Below are 15,870 nucleotides of genomic sequence, written 5' to 3'. Positions count from 1 at the left end.
AAATATCCTAAAAAATACTAAATTATACTAAAAAATACTAAAATTATACTAAAATATACTAAAATTATACTAAATTATACTAAAATAATAAATTATAATAAAATTATAAATTATACTAAAATATACCTAAATTATACTAAAATAACAAATTATACTAAAATTATACTAAAAAATACTAAATTATAAATATACTAAAATATACTAATATACTAAAATTATACTAAAATTATAAAAAATACCTGTACTCGCAAAACGACCTCATACACGCTGGGTCGGCTGTCTCCCCGGGGTCGGCTGCTCATCGCTCTCCTCAACCTCGCGATCATGTGCAACTGCAGACTGTCGCACTGCCCGGGCTGCCACATCCAGGTAGTCCTGAAAAGAATCTCTATCAGGCTGTCTGTCATCAAAATCAGCCCCTCTCAGCCTACGAGTAGATCCATCAATACCACGCAATCTCGTATGCCGTGGTGTATCATCCTCGTCGTCCATATCTAGACGACGAGCAGATGACGAGATGGATTTCCCACCCCTAGTAGGCCGCTCCGTCTACAAAAAAAAATTACACTAAATTAATAAAATTGTAAATAATGTAAATTATACTAAATTTATAAAATTATGCTAAAATACTACTAAATTAATACAATTGATAATAATAAATTATACTAAAGTTATACTCAATTTATACTAAATTATACTAAATTTATAAAATTATGCTAAAATACTACTAAATTAATACAATTGATAATAATAAATTACACTAAATTAATAAAATTATAATAAATTATACTAAAGTTATACTCAATTTATACTAAATTATACTAAATTTATACTAAATTTATAAAATTACCCTAAATTAATAAAATTGTAAAAATCATGTTAATACTATACTAAATTTATACTAAAATTATAAAATTACACTAAATAACTAAAATTTTAAATAATATAAATTTTTATAAAAAAACAACATGGGGCGTAAGGGAATCACGCCCGAACCACTGGGCGGGCGTATGAACATCACGCCATATCAGTGGTTCGGGCGTATGAGTATCACGCCCTACCACTGGTGCGGGCAAGTGGCTATCACGCCCGCACCACTGGTCGGGCGTGATACTCATACGCCCGAACCGCAGATCGGGCGTGATTCTCATATGCCCGATTGCGATTCCGACGATTTTTTTCAAACCACCAACAGATTCAATTCGAGCTACAAATCAACGAAATAAAGCGGTAAATCTTACCATTTTAGCTTTTCCTTTACGGTTTCTGTCACCATCCATGATTCGGTTCACTAATTTGTCCGGATTTGAGCAAAAATCGTATAGGGTTCTTGAGAGGTTTTGGGTTTTTTCAAATTTAGTACAAAGGGTAGTTCGGTCTATTCCCGGGGCTAGAAGTATAAATTAGTGGCTGGGTTTAGTAACCCACATAATTTTTGGCATAATTTTTTTTTTCAAAATTTAGCCTAAGCGAATGCGGCATACCGTTCGACCCATGGCGGGAACGGATGCCGCATCTGTTCCCACCATGGGTCGAGCGGTATGCCGCATCCGTTCCCGCCATGGGTCGAACAGTATGCCGCATCCGTTCCCATCATGGGTCGGGCGGTACGCCGCATCCGTTCCCACTATGGGTCGGGTGGTATGCTGCATCTGTTTAGACCAAATTTTGAAATATGCAAAATCGTAAAATTTTTAGTGACGAAAAGTACTAAAGCATTCGATTTTTTGTGACGAAAAATGAAAATTCTTTTATTTTTTGTGACGAAAAATGCAAAATCGTCATGAAAAATATGTATTATTTTCATGAGTTCTTTGATAAAAAGATGTAAATCTTAATGTTTCCGACTCGTAATCATCCATTTTCGGGGTTCGGATTATCACTCATCAATTATTTTCATAATTTCAATTATTGTTGTTCAGGTTTATGATTTTGGAGAGAGAATTTTCAGTTTTTGATCAAAGTTATGAGAAGGACAAAAAAGTTCAAAAGAAACGATGATAAGTAATTTGGGAGCGATATTTAGCAGTTGACGTTATTTACCCTCAATTTTCTCCAAAATTTGAATATTTTGTCTAGGGACAAAATTTAGATTTTTAAAATAAATTTATCGTGAATTAAAGTAATTTTATAGATTTTTAGTTGTTTAGTATAATGATGTGGTTGAATTATGTAAGTCATTCTGGTAAACATGCGCTAAGATAAAAATAAGATCAAAGGGGAGTCGAAGTCCGACTAACCCGCTATGATGCTTAAGTTAACTCTATAGAAAGATTTGAGCATGATCACAACAGGAAATGAAAAGTTATAACGTAAGCTTAGTGAATGAAGTATTGTACTTTGGGAGTGTCTTACTATATTTATATTATAATCGAGAGTGGATCGTGCTACCTAACACTTATTGAGAGGTGAACGTGTCCCCGTAGATCAGGGTTCAGTATCCCTCAAACTCACTCGGTCTGTGATTCATGGGATCGAGCATGATTGATGTAACAGGTTGATCCTTGATGAGGTTTATGAAGGCTTCTCGAGCCAAAACCATAAGACTGGATCATACCGAGAATGGGTTCTATATGATCACTCCACATGTCCTCTTTATCGGGTGGTGGTTCGGACTTCATAAGTGCTACATGGGCGTGTTTATATTCGTCTAATACAGTAAAACCTCTATAAATTAATACTCGATAAATTAATAAATTCTTTAAAATAATAATTTCTTCTGGTCTCGACTTGGGCCAGTTCAAAAAATGATCAATTTTAATAAATTAATAAGATAATAATTTTCTGGAACAACCCTTTATAAATATATTATATTATTACCTCTATAAATTAATAATTTCTCAAATATATATACGAAATATATATATATATATAGATATACGTACTTAGAATAATTTAGCAAAATATAAATCTACAGTATTTTGTTTTTTCTTGAAATTTAAATCTAGTTGAATTTCATCTCTATCTATTCTCAGTACATTCAAAAGTTCTGTTGTATCATTGTCAAATTGTAACAAAAAAATTATAAAGAGTGGATGATGCTGTAATTGTTTCCTTTCTTGTGACTGATTTTAAAGGTACCGAATCATCTTCAGCTTCATCCTCAATTGAATTTTGCATAACGCTCGACACAATTTCTTCTAAACTTCGGACTTGTGAACATTCATTGTTTTCACCTGGATAATCCAATATTTGATTGAAACATTGGATTGCGGTAACCAAGCTGACCAATCATTCCCTCAAGTTTATGAATGTTTTCAGTGGTTGCTTCCTCTAAATTCATTGTGACAGATTAATGAGAAGCCTATTTTTGGTATGATTTGAAACAACACTCCATATAATTTTTTTTACAGTAATTCATTAACTATGATACATTGAATATTTTTAACATAAATACAATGAACTTCTAAGTTTAATTTTAACTTATATAATGCACATTTAATTTTATTTGTTCATTGATTTTAGACAAAAACTTTATTTAAATTAGTAATTTAAAATTTATTTTTAAAAAAATTCAAATCACTCTATAAATTAATTATTAATTTATCGATTAATTAATAACTCTCTAAATTAATAATATTTCATGGTCCCAACATTATTAATTTATAGAGGTTTTACTGTATAAGGATGCCCCTGATCAAGTTTATTATTCTTTAGGACGAGAAGACCATATGCTCAAAAGGCGTTGTACTTGTTAATTCCTGTTGGATCAAACGGGTACCCGAGTTTTGATGAGGGGGCTTGGTCTTGATATTTTAGGATTTTTGAGATTTGATGGACTGATAAAGAGGTTGTTCGGGCTCCTATTGATGGAATTGTCCGTCGTTTGGTATGCTTTTGACTGCATTTTGTCAAAGAGCGTTTATCTGTGTTTGAGCGTCTTTTGAGTTGATAATGGTTTGTCTCTACTCACCACTTGTTGCATTTCACATTCTCTAAGGAGGTATGCCAGGAGAAGTTAATGCACTTTGATCATTACTTGTTAGTAATGACGATGGTTGTCGTTTCGTTTTCCACTTCCCCAGTATAAAACGGAGATGGGGTTTAGTGAGTTTTTTTTTTACATTTTGCTCATTGTCTTCTTGCTCTTCTTTTTTCTAGAAATTTTAAGGTTGAGCGTAAGTGTTTATTTGATCTTGCTTTTGCTTTTCTAGTTCTTCCATTTTTAGTTATGGCTCTCAAGGAATAAAAGCCTAATAAACCTTGAGAGGCCGATAGGGTGTCCGGGAAGAAAGTTTATCCATGGACTGAGGAACAGCCTTCTTTGTTAAATGTAGAAAAATTGCAATCTTTCATTTCTAGCTGTCTTGATTTGCAAAGAATGGACCATGTCTCCCTCCCCTTTCTGCAGGCTGAACACCAATTGTGATGGCTATTTGGGTATTTATACTCAACATGTAAAGTTGGGACTGTAATTCCTTTGTTCGACATCGTTGTGGATATTCTGAGAGAATTTTTTCTTTGCCCTTCCTAGATTTCTCCCAACTCTTAGGATGAATATTTTACTTTTGCGAATATAGCGCAAGATTTAGGGATTAAATTGAACGGGGCTATATTTCATCGCACTTGAAAGGCTAGGCTAAGGTCTACAGACCTCCTTATTTGGAAGATGCACAAGGGCCAGACCACTTTTCTGGTAAAGAATAAAGATAGCTTTAAAGGCTTCAAGATGAAGTGGTTCTTGGTTGGTTTTTTGAATGCTTTATATTTGGACTTTTAATTAATTCAAGTAAAGAAAAAGCATAAACGGACAGATAAGAAACTCAACTGAAATCAAAACTGAAATTTATATTAAAGATGAAGAACAATTTTTCACAGATACAACCAACTCAAAATTCATAGGAATGATCTAAAGTAAACAGAGACTAAGAGGGTAGAAATCCCTTTTTGGAACTTATCGACTCAAGTAGTCGTCTTTCTGAGATTTGAGGATGGAACTTGAGAATCCTTGAAGCTGGAGATGGAAGGAGCTTTTGTGCTTTAATGGGAGATGAAGGATTTGAGGGATGAATTCTCAAGGGGATACATAGTAATTGCAATGAACAGTGGATGAATTTACAATTGAAATACAACTTATTTATATGCTAAAATAGACCCTAAACACTCAAGTTAACGTTACAATATTTCAAATGGAAAAGATACAGAGTGAATCCACTAAAACAGGGAAGAGAATTAGTCGTTTTAGACTAATTCGTAGTTCCAGCTCGCCGGGCTGGACCCTAAGGCTGGCGACTTGGTCCCCAGGAGTGGCGCTAGCCCACTTGATGCCTAGCTCGCCGAGTTGGCCCCCAGGGGTCTTGGAGTGCGTTTTTCTTCCATTTTTCGTATGTGACGCTTCTATCCTTCCGTCTTTGACCTGTAAGAACACACTAAAACTCCAAAAACATTAGCCCAAGGGCTAAATTGATTCACCAAACTTAGGAAATAAGTACCAAATTAGTTTATAGTGGCATTCGGTGAATCAATTAGCCAAAAAATATTAATGGAGAACTTTAGGTGAGTGCTAACTTGACATTATTTTATTAAAAACGACATAAATAAAAATGATAAAAGTGCTAAAATAGAACTGAAAACTAAATAATTGATAAAAGTGGAGTAAAGTACGGGAAAATGATATTAATTTATTGGAATTGGCGTAAAATTACCCCAAAAACCGTACCAAAAGATAGGGATTTTTCACCTTATCAAACCTCCTACATTTAAAACTTTACTTGCCCCTAAGTAAACTAAGAACCAAACCCGTAAGTGACTAGTCGAACTAGAAAAACCTCCCGATTTTGGCTAAGAGCCCAACACAACACAAGCAGTTGTAACTGTATACGTTTAGAGAGATAAATAGAGACACAATGTCCAAAAGCTTCAGTCCAATTAGCATAGGTCATGCTTTTAAGAAAAGGATACATGTTGATTAAACGAGCTTAAGGGATAGCCAAATAAACACCTCATGACTCAATTACACATAATATTTAGGTAGCTCAAGTGTTTAACTCTCAGTTTTTGTTCTTGCTTAAATTTATAGTGAGTTTGCACGTTCATCCGAGTACCTCTATTTTGCTAGTTGACTCTAACAATATCAAAAAGAGTCTCAAAGTCGGGTTGTAATTAGGTTAAAGTTAAAGGTAGGTTAAGAGGTTAAAATCTAGGTTAAGAATTTAGCACTTAAAAATAAAGATGGCATAGATTTAGCAAGTAATAATTAAAGGGAACGATCATTTTATTGGAATTGAAAAACATAATGCCGATTTCTGGCAGACGTATGTTACTCGAAGATGGGTTCCCGTCTAAAAGCCTTTATGTCCCATAAGAAAGAGAGCATCAAAAGTTTTAAATCCAAGTGGTTTTAGGTTTGGGTGAATATGGTTATTCCCAACTACCTTTATCCCTTTATTCCGAAAACTTCCCTTTCTCCATTAGCTGCTACTAGCAGAGGCGGATCCAGCCTAGAGCCCAGGGGGGCCGAAACCCCCCGGCCATCGGCTCAGCTCTTGAGTACCGTTATTTTTGTCCAGTGTAGCCCCTTCAAATATTAGTATATATTTAGCCTATGTAGTATTATCGCAAAAGTTTAAAGTAGTTGAGTTGGTTAAGAGTCTTGTTTTTTAAGGTGAGAGGTCATGAGTTCAAATTGGCCCCCTGAACTTTCAAAGGGCCTCGATAGGCGGAAGATATGTTGCACACATCTTAAAAAAGTAAAACGACCAAGATCGGGGTATGCGATTATAATATTAGAGAAGAAAATGTTTTATGGTTGAATAAGTAAGAAATTCTTTTTTAACATGTTTTAATCTATTTTGTGAAGTATGTAATAACATTCTAAGACACGTGTAACATATCTTCCGCATTTGAATTACTTTTTTACAACCGAATGATTAATTGATTACATTTTACGCAAGTTCAGGGGGGGCTAACTGAACATTTTATGCAAGTTCAGGGGGCTATCGAGACACTTTGAAAGTTCAAGGACCAATCAACTATTTTGGACAAGTTCAAGGGGCAAATGATGTATTAAGCCTTTTTTTTAATATGAAGTTATTTTTATTATATCTCTTTTTTTAAGAATTTATTATCTCTTTTCTATAAAACCAATCAATTTTCTATAAAAATAAATTAATTTCTTACTTTCGAGATTCAATTAACTTAATTTCTAAATTAAATTTTATGAAAATTATAAAAAAAAAAAAATTATAGATAAAAATAAAAAAAAAGTGGGAAAATGTTACAATTTTTAACTAACATACAAAAACCATAAAGTTTAAGTGTGCTAGAAGAATTAAAAATCGGACTAAAACCACATAACGTCGATTCCTGGATCCGTCACTGGCTGCGAGTGCCAAGGATTTGAGAGATGAGAGGGAGCTGACCGCCGTAAAAGAAGAAACTTTAGCTTACACCATGGCCTTTCCAAAGAAATTTAACTATTAGGACAAGTTAGATATGTTTAAACTATGGTAATATCATTACCGCCTGACGGGGAAATAGTGCTGCTTGGATATAAGGGCTACTTCAAGCTCATAAAGGTGACAAGTCTTTTAATTCCGATTTTTTAATTTTCTTTTGAGTGCATACATGAATGGTAACGTAAAAATTCTTGACGTTATGTTAGCTAGGAAAAGAAAACAAACTAGTGTCGGATCTTCTGTGCCTCATGCTCAACCAAAACCAAAAGAGAATATAAAAAAACTAATGTTGTATCTTCCAAACCCAAAGCCACCGCTGGACAATTTCATATATTAGGACTATATCTACACTTCTTCAAAAAAAAAAAAAAACAATAAGAGCAAATTATGATCTAAGAGCAAATTATGATCTTATCCATTTAATATATATAGTTTGGCCATATGAGACGTAGAGCGCTTGATGCGCCGGTTAGAAGGACCGAAGAGTGACAAAGGGATGTAGTGGTGAGGGGTAGGGGAAGACCTAAACAAACTTGGAGGATGGTGATGAGAGTGATATGCGTTTACTGAGAATTGAGGAAAATATGGTAGTGGATAGGAAGGAATGGAGGGAGCGAATTTGTGTCACTGACACGACTTGATTTTACGGTTTTATACCATGTTAGCCAACCCCGAATCATTTCGGGATTAAGACTGTGTTGTTATTGTTGTATCCCTTTAATATATATTCAGTTCGTTAACGAAAAATACAACAAAAGATCAGAGGTACAAAATAGCACTAAAATCTGGTACAAAAAAATTACAAGTAAACAATTTCTCATGAAAGGAAAATCAAATAAAACATGGCATGATGTCTAAATTTACATTTAACGTTTTCAAATAAGTATAGATATACTCTTAACATTAAAAAAAAACATTGGCTTGTAGATACATAATACTTTAAAAATACAAATTTAAATAATTTAACGGAGTTTTATATTCAAAACTGAATGTCATAGCCATCAAGAGCTTAATATGTGCAATTATATCGATTTAAGGTCTGAATGTGTTAAAATGAAAAATCTAGGGATAAATCAACAAAATCGAAACATCAGACCTCAAAATGTTTTTTTTTTTTTCCTTTTATCATTTGCAACTTTGTTTGGATATCTTCAACCTGAGAAAAGCTTTCAACCAATTTCACAAACTATCGTGCTAAAAAACCTCTCTAGCTATTATAAATGTACCAAATTGGACTCCTATCCAGAGTCTTTGCTGATAAATATGAGAGCCTTCATCTTCAGAATTATCAGTTCTCAAAAGACAATGTGAAATTTGAAAACTAACCTACAATTCCTACTAGCAATCTTGTTTTCTTCTCATAGCATCAGTCATCAGAGCAGCAAACTTGTTCCTCTTCTTCCACCTTAGCTTTTGTTTGAAGAGGGCAGTTCTCTGTCTTCTGGTTGAGTTTTAGGTTGCTGGGTATGAATTAAATAATCTGCTACAGATTTGAAGCCCAGCTTTGAAACCTGAAAGGGTAGTTTATGAGATAAATGTATAGCACCTAAGTTTGCACACAGATAAGGTTGAGGATACTAAACCGTTCTACAAATATAGCCAGTGGGTGCCCATCCTTTCGCCTTTTGGCAAAAACTGCAGTTGCAAATTCCACGGCAAACAGGGCAAACCCAATTTGGATTCTCCTTGACTTCAATCACATTCTCTCCATACCTGACATGGTAATGAATTTGATCTTTTCACTTTTACATAGTTATGAAGAATGATTTTAAACTTAGATACATCCAAGTATGTTGTGGCAATGCTCTAAACTCAAACTGTGTTTCTAATATTATTAGAAATATCATTTTTGTGCGCCATCGAAGTTTCCATGTTCATGATTGAAATGGTACTTCTAATCAATCAAATCATATGGAAAAAAGGTTGTCAGAACCAATGCAGTAATTTATCAATCCCACAATCATAGTTTTACAGTATCAGTAAGCTGAGTGAGAATTTGGAAGCATTCCTGCCATAAGGATTTATAATTTTTTCGTTTCTTTTTAAATTAACATTTATAGAAATAGCAGGAAAAGAAAACACTTTCGTTCTTTTCGGAAAAAGAATGACCCATCAACTTAGTTTTCAAGATGACAAAAAATACCTCGTGGATAAGCACCCTCCACAAAATTGACCTTTGGCTGCTTTGCAACTGCTGCAATGGGTATGAAGCTTAAGAGTTTTCTGCCTGAAAAAACAAGGTCATTTCTAACATTTTTAGTGAAGCAGCCCAAGTTAGGTAAAGAAATGGTAAGTCATCCGGATGAGCAACCACATTCACAGATGACAAACTGTTGAAATTGAACATTTTAAAACATGAAATGATGTTCATCATGTGAAACTTCAAAAAACTGACTCCAAAAATAATTAATCTACTCAAGGTTCTAGCGTGGCAGCATTTGGATATCCTTCAAGAGCAAAGATATGCTACCATGCTAAAGAATTGAATATCCTATTGAATGGAGAACATGCAAAAATATTCATCTCAAAATATAGAAAGATAGGTGAAAGAAAATTGCATCAAATGAACAAAATTGTGGATATAAAAAACAAATAAATAGTTGGTCATTGCCAAACATAAATGAATACTCATTGGAATTCAAGAAAGATGCCATCTCCATATTAGGACCCATTTAGATTTCACCAAAGCAAGCCAGCAAGGTGCACGTTTAGAGCAAGTGTACAAGAACGCTCCGAATCCCAAATATATGATTATTCTAAATCAAGACTGAGAAGTGGAGCCGGCCATGAAACAATAAGTTGGAATAAATTCACTAACTGAATGAAGTTGCAAACATAAAAGGAAATTTGATTCACCATTTTTTCAGAGAAGTTCAGGAACAGTGTGGTTATTAGAGTAATAAGAGTAGGTTAATTAGTTAAATCTTAGATTAATTACTTTAATAGTTTTATTGCTTAGAAGTGTTATTTACCTTTTAGGAGTTTGTTATACCAGCTGTAAATAGTACAGCTGTATGATTTGTAACTGCTGCCTGGTCACGCTCAGCAGTAGGTATTCCTATTTAAGAGTCCCCTTTGGTTATGTAACATTTTATCAAATGAATATTAAGAAATCTTACTTTCTCTTTCCTTCTTGCTCTCTTCTCCAACATTGTGATTCTCTCCCTATATCTCTATTTCTTCTTCTTTATTCTTATCCTTCCTAAACTGTATTCTGCCCTAATTACTTCTGTCACAAATCCCTAATCCTGACATTGGTATCAGAGACTTCCTTCCTCTGGCCATGGAAGAATCAGACCAGCGATTTGAACTTCTTTACAAAAAGCAACAACAACTTGATCAGAAAATGGAACGATTTCGCAAGGAGCAACCACAGTCTGATCAGCGATGGAAACTACTGCTCAAGGAGCAACAAAACTTGGATGAACTGTTTCGCGAGGAGCGTCAAAGCTCTCTTGAACGACTCCGCAATTCTGTCTATTCTATGGCTCAACTAATTCTGGAAAAGCAAGGAGTTTCAAATCCTTCCCTTGCTGCCTCCCAACTGTTTGATGTAATGTCTAAGAACAAAGAGGAGGAAATCTTGCAAACCAGCATCCACATGTGATGAAAATGGAAATCAGAGTTCAAACTTGGGATCTCACAACACTCAATTAAAGCTTCCCAATGGACCCGTTACCCGAGCAAGAGCCAAGCAGTTCGAAGAGGAGCTTCAATCATATATGGTCCAAATGATGGACGTCGCGGATAAAAGCGGAGCTTCTGAAATTAATGGTCCATTAATCGTCGTATCTCTTTCAAGATGCATGGGATGTGAATACGGAGGTCAATTGGAGCATTCGGATTCACATGAGAATGTTTAAGATTGATTGGCTTTGTTCTCAAGGATTTAATAACAATTTCAGAAGTTTTCCTAAGGCGTGAGCACGGCTTAGACGACTTTGGCTTCTGTTTATCTATAACAAAAGTGGCGTGGGATTGACGTGGGCACGGCTTAATAGATTTTGGCTTATGTTTCTCCATAACAAAATGGCGTGGGATTGACGTGGGCACGACTGACGTGGGCACGGCTTAACAGATTTTGGCTCCTGGACAAAATTTGGATTGACGGGAATGCAAGGCTTAGTTGGCCCACTTTGTGCTTTATTATTATTTTAGGTTTTTGTTTACCTTCCCTACTTTAGTTAAACTTCCATTTTTGCCCTTGGTTTAATGTTTAGTGTTATTTGGCTTGTAAGGACATATTAAGTCCGATTTAATTTACTAGCTTAGGTATTTATAGCTTTCTCTTTTATTGTAACTGGCAGCCAACGTTTTTGATTGAAAATTAAATTTAGAATTTCTTCTCTTGAGATTCAAGTGAGGGTTTCTCTTGTGTTCTTTGGGGCACTACAACTGAACAATTCGGAATCGAATCCTTGTTAGTTAGACTAGGGATTGGGTCTTTGCAACTCCTTTTTGCAGGGGTTTTCTTCCGTCTCAATTTATCATTATGAAGGTAAACTCCTCCATTAATGATTCTAACAATATACCTAGTTTCTTCACTGCTTTAAAACTTGAACCCCGATCAGATATGAGATATTACACCCCAAATAATCTGAAACCTAACCCAACCTTTAGATCCCCAATTACTACTACATAATTCAACCCTTTTGTTTCAGCCTCTATCGACACTGATTTACATGGCCAGAATTCAAATAACCCTCTCAAAGCTAAACCATATTACCCTTCCTATGTTTCAAGTGCAGTTGGCAATTGTAGCCCCTTAAGCATCCCACATAATTCTGGTTATAATCTAATTCCTGCATCTCAAGTTCCTACAACCAATAATTTTATGCATGAGGATTATTCTCAAAGCCTGGGACAAGAGCAACATTCATTCCACTGGACTGGTTATTGAAGGGGCTCAAAGATTGGCACCAAGTTCAACCTTCACAACTTGATGTGCGTTTCTACCCCCAAGGAGAATTATTTTAATCAAGGGTTGTATGCATCTGAGGGCATGGCTACATTTGAAGAATCTTCTCATAGCATTGATGCTGATGTTAAAGGAAACAGAGCGTGGGTTCAAGGGACAGAGATATTATAAAAGTCTTCTTAGTAAAATTCCCAAGATTGTATCATCTGTTTGTCCACAATCTACAAAGTCAGCTTCTACCTCACAAGCAGTGGAGTCCTTTAATTGTGTCAACCCTTTGAGCCATCGGATGCAATATGGTGTACCAAATGAAAAATGCTTGATAAAGCATGATGCTACTCCAAGGGGTATATCATCGGTCTTAAAGTCTTCCCCTGCAATTTCCATCGAACAAGATCCATCTATGAACTCCAAAGATAGTGGTGCGAACCTTCAAGCTCATCTAATTTCCTATCTTAGTGGAAATGGTGCTAAAAATATCTCTCCGGGGAAAACAAGTAAAAACTTGAGTGGGGAAAGTTGTTTAGCTCCTTCTCTTAAGCCACTTAAGGATGATAATATGCTACTGAGAGAAGGAATTGATGCTGCTGCCCAAGCTGGACCTATCTGTTTTACTCATGTTAAAATTGATGATGATGCCCCGTCTAAGAAAGTGTTTTATGATCTTAATAGTAAGTTCCTCCACAATGAGCAACAGAGATATGAAGGTAATAGATGGATTCCTAAGAAAACATGTGCAGAGAGGATTAGCATTGCTAATTTTAGAATGACTTTGGTTCGTTGGATTGCTCTGCCATCTTCCTTCACTACTTTCGAATTCAATTTCCAAAAGGTTGAGAAGAGCGGGCAGCTTTTCTTATGTGCTACAGCTAGCCTTTGGGCTTAGCGTATTATTGGATTTGTCACTGAATACTACATCAGCAATGCGTACAACCCTGCTCTAGATGTTCATGATTGCCCGTCATCATATCCATTTGAAAGAGGGAAAAATAAGTCAATGGAAGGCTTAAAGGCATTAATTGTAGCATCAGACAAAACAAAAATGCAGGTTAAAGGATCCGGTTTAGATGTTTATCAGGTTAGTGTTTCTAGTGCTCCAATTACTTTCAATCATGATTTTGCAATAGATGATTGTGATGCTTTATGTGAAGCATACAAATGGGGCAAGGTAATTAATGATAACACTGTTAAGGTTGGGGCTGATATGAACATGATAAAAACTTATGACAAAACAGTAATGCAGGAGTCTACAAATTTATCAGCTGATTTGATTACTGATTGGCATGCCCGGACAGAATCTAAAGATTTATCGGTCATTGAGTGCATGGAAGAAGTTGTTATCCAATACATCAAGTATGGATTGCAGAATCTTCTTGCTAGATCAATGCACATGCCTCCTACTCCTCTAGTGCTACCACCATCTATCATGGAAGGCAATGAAACTCTTATCAGGGATGTTGTTTTACAGTATCCATTTGTGATATGGAGGGCTAGCTCATGCATCCATATTTTGTTACAAGTACCAAATGACTTTAATGTTAAGCAAGGAGATGTTGTAGCTTACCAACCTTATGGAATGGTAAGACTGAAATTTCATATGGGGTGATGAGGCTCACAAGTATAAACCAGTAAGATGGATCACTAAGGTTGGTCTGATTCCGTCACATAGCGCTTTCAAGTATTTAAGAGTCCCTTTTAGTTATGTAACATTTTATCAAATGAATATTAAGAAATCTTACTTTCTCTTTCCTTCTAGCTCTCTTCTCCAAACATTGCAATTCTCTCCCTATATCTCTATTTCTTCTTCTTCTTCTTTATTCTTATCCTTCCTAAACTGTATTCTGCCCTAATTACTTCTGTCAGAAATCCCTAATCCTGACATTAGGCTATTAGCTACATCCATCTAAAATATACATAAAACTTCAGCAAAACTAGTCAAATATTCAGATAAGTTCAGGATTTAGCAAAATTCACATGTATAAACCCAACAAGAAAGAGCAATTTAGGAGGGTAACGTTCCCTTAGTTTCAATATCTATTTTGGCTTTTTGACCTGAAATACAGTAGACAACATAAAAGGTAAGTTCTTGTGGACATCATGAGAAGTCACAACATGCAAACTTTGTACATATCAGCTCTATTTCAACCCATTTAAGGTACAGCATGTCAAAATTATCACAATTGATTCATTCAGTCCCAAAATTTTCCTTTAGAATAAGAACACTGAAAATAAAAGCCATTACATTAGTATGTCTTGAATTAAAAATAAGGCAGTTAGATTTTGAAAATAAAAATAGGAAGATTTAAAAACCTTTAACATCAGATTAAATGAGGATGAAAGCTTAATACCTGCATTGATGGCATGTTTCTCTTTTCTCCGGATCATATATTGTTGGGTAGAAATTTGAAATTGAATGGTTAACTGGATTCACATTCCTCACCCTACAAACAAGAAAATACAGGACCATACACAAAATGACTAGATTTGTCATGGAAAAAGAGGACTAAGAAAACAAAACTTCAAAGGAAAAAAAGATAACCTGGTTGAACGCCTGAGGGAGGTAGAGAGGGGCAAAGATTTAGGAAGTTTGACATTTCGAGAACTTTTGGTGGTTCGAGAACGCTGAGATTTGAGGTTGAGAGAAAGGTCAAAAATCCCCAACTTGCGCATTCTTTCATTGTTCTCTTTGATTCTGCGCTGCCTAAACTCCTCATAGGTTGAACCTTCTTCTCCAGTCACATTCTCGCTGGTGCTGGCGTCTTCCTCATCAGCTCTCTTTCTTCGTCTCAATACCCTCCCTTGGTTCGTCATTCTCTGTCCTTTCTCCTCACTCACTACACTACAGAGAAGTCCACTTCCACTGAATTAAGAAAATAAAAGAAAAAGGAAATGGAAATGGAAATGGAAATGGAGGGATTTCAGGCAGGGCCGGATTAGACAAATTGGGCTCTCGGACAAAACTATAGGGAAGAATTGAGGGGAGAAATTCTATCTTTTAAAAATAATTTAAAATTATCTCAAATCAGGTGCTTTCTATATTTACTTTATTTTTTTTGATAAAGTATTATTATTATTTTGTGTGTTTTCACTATTGGATAGTAGAGTATAAAATTAATCCAATGATAAAAATACACAAAGTAAGGTTTATTTTGTTAAAAACAAAGTAAATATAGCTTTGACCCTCAAATCGGAGATGTCAAATGATATCAAACTAAAAAATTATTATTTTTTTCTAAAAAAAATAATATCATTTATTTTTGATTTATTCTATATTATCAAAACTGCAGCAACTAAACCATTTAAAGAATTTGATATTTATAAAATAAAAATCCATACTTTGATTAAATTACTAATATTAAATATACAATAAATATTACTATAATTATAAATTTCATGTAAAAAAACTGAACGAAAATAGTATGTTTTAAGGGAAATTTATAAAAAGAATTCAAATTTGAAAAACTATATATTAAGTACTTTTTTTTTTATAAAAAAAAAGTACTTTTTTTATTTTTTTTATTAAAGGCTGGTTATCGAGGAGGAGTCGAAGACGGA

At 34.8% G+C, this 15,870-nt stretch overlaps 1 protein-coding gene across 1 annotated transcript; it reads right to left on the bottom strand.

The window, feature by feature from the left end:
• Window positions 1-8,490: 8,490 nt before the first annotated feature.
• On the bottom strand, window positions 8,491-15,254 carry LOC136209170 (uncharacterized). The gene is made up of 5 exons (XM_066000569.1): window positions 14,855-15,254; window positions 14,664-14,756; window positions 9,541-9,624; window positions 8,981-9,110; window positions 8,491-8,908 (listed from the first exon to the last, which is right to left on the bottom strand). Exons 1-5 carry the CDS (start codon window positions 15,124-15,126, stop codon window positions 8,804-8,806), a joined length of 684 nt encoding a protein of 227 aa, XP_065856641.1. The 5' UTR covers window positions 15,127-15,254; the 3' UTR covers window positions 8,491-8,803.
• Window positions 15,255-15,870: the final 616 nt, after the last annotated feature.

Source organism: Euphorbia lathyris, chromosome 10, assembly GCF_963576675.1.
Source record: "Euphorbia lathyris chromosome 10, ddEupLath1.1, whole genome shotgun sequence".
NCBI lineage: Eukaryota > Viridiplantae > Streptophyta > Magnoliopsida > Malpighiales > Euphorbiaceae > Euphorbia > Euphorbia lathyris.
Note: the sequence above shows the minus strand (reverse complement) of the source record. Positions and strands in the feature narration are given on the sequence as shown.

Coding starts and splice junctions, on each gene's coding strand:
- LOC136209170 (XM_066000569.1), bottom strand. CDS start 15,126: ATGACGAACCAAGGGAGGGTATTGAGACGAAGAAAGAGAGCTGATGAG. Junction 14,757..14,854: donor TCCCTCAGGCGTTCAACCAG/GTTATCTTTTTT, acceptor TCTTGTTTGTAG/GGTGAGGAATGTGAATCCAG. Junction 9,111..9,540: donor GGAGGGTGCTTATCCACGAG/GTATTTTTTGTC, acceptor TTACCATGTCAG/GTATGGAGAGAATGTGATTG.